The following is a 7,862-nucleotide window of genomic DNA, read 5'->3' as shown; positions in this document are numbered from 1 at the left end:
TTAGTGCAGCTTGATTACTTTACTTTGAGGCTCTTGTTTTTTCTTTCATGCCATTGGTTCTTGGACCCACCTAGAAGCTAGGCCAATCGGTCGATTCAATTCTAGAATAAGGTGGGGCCAGTTCTCGATTCCACAAATTAAGAACCAATCCACCTTGGGATCAATCACTTATGTATTCATAATTGAGATTTCTTCTAGTCTTTTTATATGCGTTGTTCACCTTTTCTTCCTATCTCTCTTCCCTCTCCCTTCTTCTTTTGCCAACCCTGGATAATGCATATTCGACGATTGCTAGTCCTCGGCCATACTCCTCAAGTCGCCGGAGCTACCGTCTTTGGTTGACCGTGACATGCGCACGCGCCGGAGCTGGGGAACCACCAATACGGAGGTCACGAGCTGCGAGCCCGAATATATGATTGCCCACCTGGTGTGTCCACAAAATTATGACTTGCAAAGCAGGCGATATCCAGGCAAGTGACCCGCAAGCAGTAGTCGATGAATGACGCAAAGGACGAGGATCGAAAGGAAAAACAAGCATTGAAGAAACGGATTGTTGGGTGATGCATAGAAAGCCATTTTGGATAGGGAGACGAAAAGTCTTTTGTTCTCCCTCTCCCTCTCTCCTCTCTCCATCATCTTCTTCAACCTTTTGGCATGGGAGATGATTTGACCTAGTCTCACCCTCCCCTCCCTCTCTTGTTGATTTTTTTCTAGATACGAATTTGAACTTTCCGATGTAGTTTTACATTTAGGAGCTATCTTCTCCCGACCTAGATTTAGGAGTCTAATATATTTTTTTTTTGGGACTTGATACCCTCATGCTATGTTTGTGTACAGGTCATCTCCCTCTACCTTTAATGGTTGTCTTGTTGAACTACATAATTTGCTCTTCCATTTGTTAGATGTGTGTTTGTTCAACCTATTTTAGTTGTCTTCGTATGAAGATGGCGTAAAGGAAACCAAATTTAGATGCGCACCGCCAATTGGCAACCCCATAGTTATTAGAGAAGGAATTTTTGATGTTGTTCATCGTTAATGATGATATGGGATCCAGTGATCGGCCGCTGTTTATTTTGCTTGATTGATCCATTATTGTGTAATGAATGTGTGCTTAACCTAATTGGTGCTCTATTGATCGTTTTTTTTTTTTTTTTTTTTTTTTTTTTTTTTTCAGATTTGGCCTTGTTTTGTAGTTATTTGGGCTTTGCTCTGCTTCGATTACTTTGCTATGAAGTTTTTGTACTTTTCATTTGTCCTTTTGAGAAATGAACACGCATTTCTTTCGGTCCAAAGAAAAGAACAGAAGAAAGCTAACTTTTTAATTGGTATGTGATTTTCCGCCAAATGTGAGGGCATTTTGGTAAGTCGGGTGTTCCGGGTTGATCTGAATCCTAAATTGATGTTTTGATACACTATTCATATAAAAGAAGTATTCGACTCAAAAAAACAAAATTTAAATGAATTAGAATTAAGCTGTCAATCCTTCCCAAAATTTTAGAGGATCCCATTCCTTTATTTACTATATACATACCCACTCAAAACATTAAATGAATGAACTTCCACCCACTATCATACCATCATATGCAATTACATCAACCCTTAAACTACAATAGTGTTAATAAGTTGATTAACATTGTCCACAAGAATTCCTTTTTAAAGAAACCAAACAGACGTAACAAATACTTGAGACCAAAGTCCATTTTCATTTTACTGGTCTACATATAGTAAGATACGACGACTTTGCAAATTACATGTTCATGCAACCTCTCCATCTCCAACTAGGAAGTGAATGCCAGAATATCTGGATCTTGTTTAAGAAGAATCATCTCATCTCCCGTGGTGGTTATCCATGCATCAATTGTTTTGCTCTCTTCGTCGTCGATAAGAAAGATCGACCTGAGATTCAATGATATGTTGCTGACGAGAACCGGCCTTCCCCACCCGAAGTCGATCTCATATAGCCCGAAACGGCACCAGCTACTAAAAGAAATCGTAAACACTTCGCTTGAGGACGCGACTTTGACAAGTTCGGCTATAGAATTCCCCACCGTCGAGCAGAACTCCTCCTTGCTTACTATTGTTGCATATTTCGTTTTAGCGTCTGATATCATGTTGTGGATTATGTTCACCATCTCATTGAACTCCGGATTCGTTTTGCCGGCCATGGGTTGATCGGATCTCCCAGAAATCATGCTGAAGAAATTGCCACAAGAATTTGCGGGCATCTTTAGATTAACTTTATCGCGCAAGTTAAACGTCATACAAACTGCGAAAGGCCTTTCTTCACCGTGTCTACATTGATCAATCTTGACGAGGGCCTTACTTATTAGTGCCGAAACAACCTCCACCCTCGAAGGCTGGAAGTTGTTGGCCGTTGAATCCTTTGCATCATCCCCAGCTAGGGCTCTCAGCTTCGATAAAGCATCACTGCTGAACTTGAACCTAGACACTTCGAATTCCTTGTTGCCAATAATCCGTGGTGGAGGCCAATTCGCTACGGCCGACACTTTCATTGGGAATAGAGACGACAACTCAAAACTTGGACAGACTGTAACGTCTTTGTTACCTCGGCAAGCGGTAGCCCACGAATTAGTGAATATGGCCATGGTGTACATGTCGTTGATCTTGTGCGCAGAGCGCAAGCCAATTGCTATTCCGCCGCACTCGAATGTATTCACTTGAATCACCACCAGTGGATTGCCTACTAGGTTGTTCGGGAATTGCGACAAATATTCGAGCAAATCCATGTCGGGGTCTCTATGGAGAAGCTGATCAATCTGGCCATCCACTTTGGCATGGACGAACTCCACTCCAAGGTCGTTACAGTCGATAAAACGTCCTCCATATATCTCCCTGCCATTAAATAAAAGAGGGTTAGAGTTTTGGAAAGTGACTCCTCCATCTGGTGAAGTCTTTGAGAGATATCAGCTCCGGGGTTCCCGGCATTATCTCTATAGTAGAAGATAACTCCCACATAATTCGGCATTTGAAGCTCATCAATTGATGTTAGCTTCCATTTTCGCTGGTCGCTTGGCGTCGGCACCGACGGCTTGACCAGCTTCTTCCACTGTATTTCCACCTTCATGCTTGGATTGCCTCTCAAGATATGTGTAGAAACAAGGATGATGAATATGGTTTCGCACAAGTTCTCCAGTGGAATGCTGGTTTTATAGAGCACTCCAACCCTTGGCTCTATTTACACCCGTAATAAAACCATGTAAAAATATATTGTAAACCAGAGTCACGCTTCCCCTTTCCTTGGAAGTATCTTGGAGTCGCAGAAGTTACGAGAACAGACAACAAGCGTTAATAATGATGGGATGATTGATTGTCGTCACGGGTACTGCAATTTTCCTGATACTTCTGTGCATGGAGGCCCTCTTTGGAGCTGTCCAGCAGCTTTCATTGCTGGGCCTCGGGTCCAGACAATAATTTTTGTGGACTTTGGGGATCACAACTTGGCGAAAATATCTCGAGAAAACCACCAAACCAGAAACTGGTAAAGGAAATGAGCAGAAAATATGGCCTATTGGACATTTATTTGTTGGAATATTTAGATAATAAATAATGTTTTCATCTAGCTAATTCCCTAAGAAACTCCAAACTTTAGGTCTAGTCCCAATTCTATTCCGAATTTCTTTTTGTCTTTGAAAAAATCCCAAACTTTAGATCTAGTTCCAAATCTGCCACAAACTTTTTTTTTTCCATCTTATAAAAAATCCCAAACTTTAGCTTTAGTCCCAAATCTATCATGAACTTTTCTTATGTCTTAGAAAATGCAATTCCAAATTTACCCAATTTTTTTTTTTTTGTTAAAAAGAAAATCATCAATTTTTACTCTAATACCTTTGTCCAAAAGTCGTGGCTAGTCATTCGTAATTTTTATATCCTAGAATAGTTTTATTTGAAGATTGACACCTAAATTTTGCCGATGTGTTATAGTCAATGGAGCTTTGATATGAAAAAAATCCCCAATAATGAAGAAGAAGATTGATGGCAATATCAAGATGATCACCAACTCTCACCCATCTAAACACATTTTGAGCCTAACAATCCTCTCGTTTCTTAGCCTGTGAACCTAGCCTACGTTACGTCCCTTACAAAGTCTCTTTAGATTATGGCACTTAAATAAACGTAAGAATTCATATATTTAAAAGTATCGCTCGAATAAGTGCAAGCAAGATTATTTTTATCTCATTTTGTAGGTTTCTTGACTTGTAAACTTGAAGATGATCGTGAAGTATTGTTTTTCAATAGCCTTGACATGAAGAGTCCTATTTGTTGAGCCATTTACCAAGCCTGCATTATGGTCCCTATTAAAGATCTCTCAGAATAATAAGATCGTACCACTTGCGAGAATACTTGGACCCTTGTTTGACATGACAATAGTGAGTTAGAGTCACTCTTATATTCTTGTATCGATTGTCGGGAAACAGCTTTAAAGCTCTTTTAGTTCGAAAGTTTCTCATTTTGCATTATCAAGATATTTACATTGCAAGAACGGATTGTCTTGGTTACGAATCTCTCCATGGAATTCTGGTAATAATAGCACATCAAAGCTATGATGCATGAATCATAAAAAGGTTGACATGTGTGATGAATGCATTTACCTGTTATTGTTGACCATGTTTGACAGGTGCAGTTCTAAAAAAAAAAAAAAATCAAGCAGCAATATGCCCTCTAAAGCATTAGGACGTGTCCAAACACTCTAAGATTCCCAAAGCACTGCTAACAAGCAACCTTCTAGCAACCCAATCAACCCTTTAGGTAGGGTACCCTAGGTAAGTCTCAAATCTCTCCGAGTATTCGAGGAAAAACTCACTTAACTCATACTTTAATTTAGATCCAAGTGTTCAAGATAAAATTTGAGCATCTCACCTGATTTTCTAAAAGTGAGAGTTTGTGATTCAAATACCTCACCAAATAATTTTCAATCAATTCTTGACATGTGAGTTTGAATCTGAATGTCACAAATCTTTCCGTTAAACATCTCATTTTGGACATGAATATTTTTTATCTTTCTTACTATACCTAAGTCTGGATCTAGGTATTTCAAATTATTTTAATCCAATAATTGACTCACCTAATATTGAGCATCTATTGGTTAATCTTTCTTAATCCAATATTCATCTCACCTATCATCGAATGTTTATTGGTTAAATTTCCTTAATCTTGACATCTCAGTCTGGATCTGAATGCCTTGAATCTTATCGTTAAACATTTTATTCTAGATATGAATATTTTTTTTTTATCTCCTTTGTTATATCTTAGTTTGAATCTGAGTATTTCGACTTATCTCAAACCAATACTTGACTCACCTAACATTTCATTTTAGATGTGAATGTTTTTCGGTTTGGATCTAGATGTTTAAACATTTTATTCTAGATATGAATATTCTTTTATCTCCTTTGTTATACCTTAGTTTGAATCTGAGTATTTCGACTTATCTCAACCCAATACTTGACTCACCTAACATTTCATTTTAGATGTGAATGTTCTTTGGTTTGGATCTAGATGTCTTGAATCCTTGTTTTAAACATTTCATTTTAGATATGAATGTTTTCCCCAACTCTTTCATCATACCTTAGTGTGAATGTAGGTATTTCGAGTCATCTTAATCCAATGGTCATCTCACCTAACATTGAGCGTTTGTTGGTTAAAATCATTCAGTTGCCTCAGTCCAAATCTAGGTAATTTGATAAACATTAGACTCGCATCTGCAATGAAATTGGATACTTATTGAGCAATTGAAAATTTCTCCTATACCTCAAAATGCTCTACCGCACTAATTGGTGACTAATTACGGTACATTTTCATCTTATGTATTGTTGCGATTAAGGTGAGCGATCGAACAAAAATATAGACGGAAGAAGAAAAATAAATCGGACACCGGATTTACGTGGTTCAGTCATAAAGACTTACGTCCACGGGGAGAGCAACAACGAATTTCACTATGATCGCGATCAAGGAGATTACACACTCGGCCACTAAACACTCTCTCCGGTGCTTCCCAAACCCCAATTTAACCCAAACCCAAGTCACTATGACAAAATTATCACACAAGCTCAAAACAAACGCTGAAAAAGAACTCCTTTTCTTGATCGCGCTTCAGCTTGAAGATATGCAACTCCTCTTTTTCTCTCGGACGGGTGCAACAGCAACACCCCAAGAAAAGAAAACCTCTTTCGCGGCTCCCTTCTGCGACCTTTTTTTTTCGGCGATTCAATGCGCGCACGAAAAAGAACGATTCTGTTCTTATATATATGCGCCAAGGTCAAGGGCCCACCACGTCAAGGGCCCACTCGGTTTTGCTTCTTACGCGTGCGGACTCTTCTTTCCTTCTACGTGCACAGGCTTCGACGAATTTGCAGCAACTTCACGCCAAGGAGAAAAAAATTCCTAAATCAATATTATAAGTGTGCCCAGAGTCAACAACTTTGACTCTGGGCCCACGTTCTGATCCCCTTTTACAATAAGAATTCGTAAGTGCAGGGAAGATGGGAAAAAACTTAATTTTCTTTTTATTTCCTCTTTTTGTAATTCCTTCGCGAGTCCACCGAATTCCGCGTTTTAGCAAACGCTCAAACTCGAGTCATATTTAACATGTATCATGCATTTGCATTAGCATTAAAAAAAGGGATCTATAGTCCAACCGAAAACAACATTTATTGCATGCGCATGATCAAAATTTAGGTCTTGCTTTGTCTTTGAATGTAACTTCTACGAGCTCACCTTCAAAGGAGGACAGTTGTCGATATCTAAATTTTGGCGACCCGATTATTCATTGATTGCATAGAAAATTAGAGATTAATGTTTAAATCCTAAACACAAATATTAAAATTAAATTGCATAGCATGTAGTTTTGGAGCATTTAATTTACTTTTTATTATTGCATTTGCGTTGGATATGTGACTGATGGGTTCGAATTAATGAATCTGAGCTTCAATTTGACGAGTTGGACTAAGCCCACGAAGAGAAAGAATTGGCCCAAGCTCGTTATTATCTAATGACTTAAAATTTACTTATGAGGAATGACGATTTAATATTTTCAGAAAAGATTCATATTATTCTTCCAATATTCAGTAAATCTTTTATTTATTCATGCAATATATACATTGAGTGGTATATTTCGCAGCATATTGAAAGATTTTGTATGAAATATCGAAATAATAAGAGGGAATACTGCACGTGGGGCATATATTGAGTGATATATTCTTTGTCTCAAAACAAGAAAGATTGCGTGGTGAAGGGAGATTTCGTGCCCCAGCTGAAAAGGAAAGGACAAAATATTTTAAGAGTCTAATAGAGGAGATAAAATTTGCTGACTTTCCTCGATAGTTCAAGCCCTTTCTATAAAAGAGACTCATTGCACGAGAGAGAGAGAGAGAGAGAGAGAGAGAGAGAGAGAGAGAGAGAAAGAAAACAAAAGAATAAAAGAAACTTGGAATTCATCTTCTTCGGTGATTCGCACACTCGACACTTGCTACCCACACCTGCGACAGTTGTTTTGCTGTTGCCGCTGCCTCGAATGCCATTGCCACTACTGCCTCGAGCGCTTTCATGCCTGCTGACTTGTGATGACTGGGCCGCTCAACTTAGCTGCACCACCAACCTCAAGTTCGTTGCTGTCCTACTCTCAATGCATTGCTCGATGACTATCCGACGAGATCTGCCTCCCTTCTTCCGACGAGCTTTGACCCACAACACCATTGCTATTCACTCGTTGCCCTCGATGACAACCAGACACTACTTGCCATCCCTGACGTACTTGTCGTTCTCGTCACTCCTATCGTCACCATGCCCCCTTGCCGTCACGTCTACCAGCCCTTCGACGATGAGTCCCCCTAGCTGCTGCTGCTCAC

The 7,862-nt window shown here is 39.2% G+C and overlaps 1 protein-coding gene across 1 annotated transcript; it reads right to left on the bottom strand.

Moving 5' to 3' along the window:
- Positions 1 to 1,778: 1,778 nt before the first annotated feature.
- LOC104430095 (acetyl-CoA-benzylalcohol acetyltransferase-like) lies at positions 1,779 to 3,085 on the bottom strand. Its single transcript, XM_010042856.2, has 2 exons — positions 2,895 to 3,085; positions 1,779 to 2,853 (listed from the first exon to the last, which is right to left on the bottom strand). Exons 1-2 carry the CDS (start codon positions 3,083 to 3,085, stop codon positions 1,779 to 1,781), a joined length of 1,266 nt encoding a protein of 421 aa, XP_010041158.2.
- Positions 3,086 to 7,862: the final 4,777 nt, after the last annotated feature.

This window comes from Eucalyptus grandis, chromosome 7, assembly GCF_016545825.1.
Source record: "Eucalyptus grandis isolate ANBG69807.140 chromosome 7, ASM1654582v1, whole genome shotgun sequence".
NCBI lineage: Eukaryota > Viridiplantae > Streptophyta > Magnoliopsida > Myrtales > Myrtaceae > Eucalyptus > Eucalyptus grandis.
Note: the sequence above shows the minus strand (reverse complement) of the source record. Positions and strands in the feature narration are given on the sequence as shown.

Coding starts and splice junctions, on each gene's coding strand:
- LOC104430095 (XM_010042856.2), bottom strand. CDS start 3,085: ATGAAGGTGGAAATACAGTGGAAGAAGCTGGTCAAGCCGTCGGTGCCG. Junction 2,854..2,894: donor AGACTTCACCAGATGGAGGA/GTCACTTTCCAA, acceptor ATTTAATGGCAG/GGAGATATATGGAGGACGTT.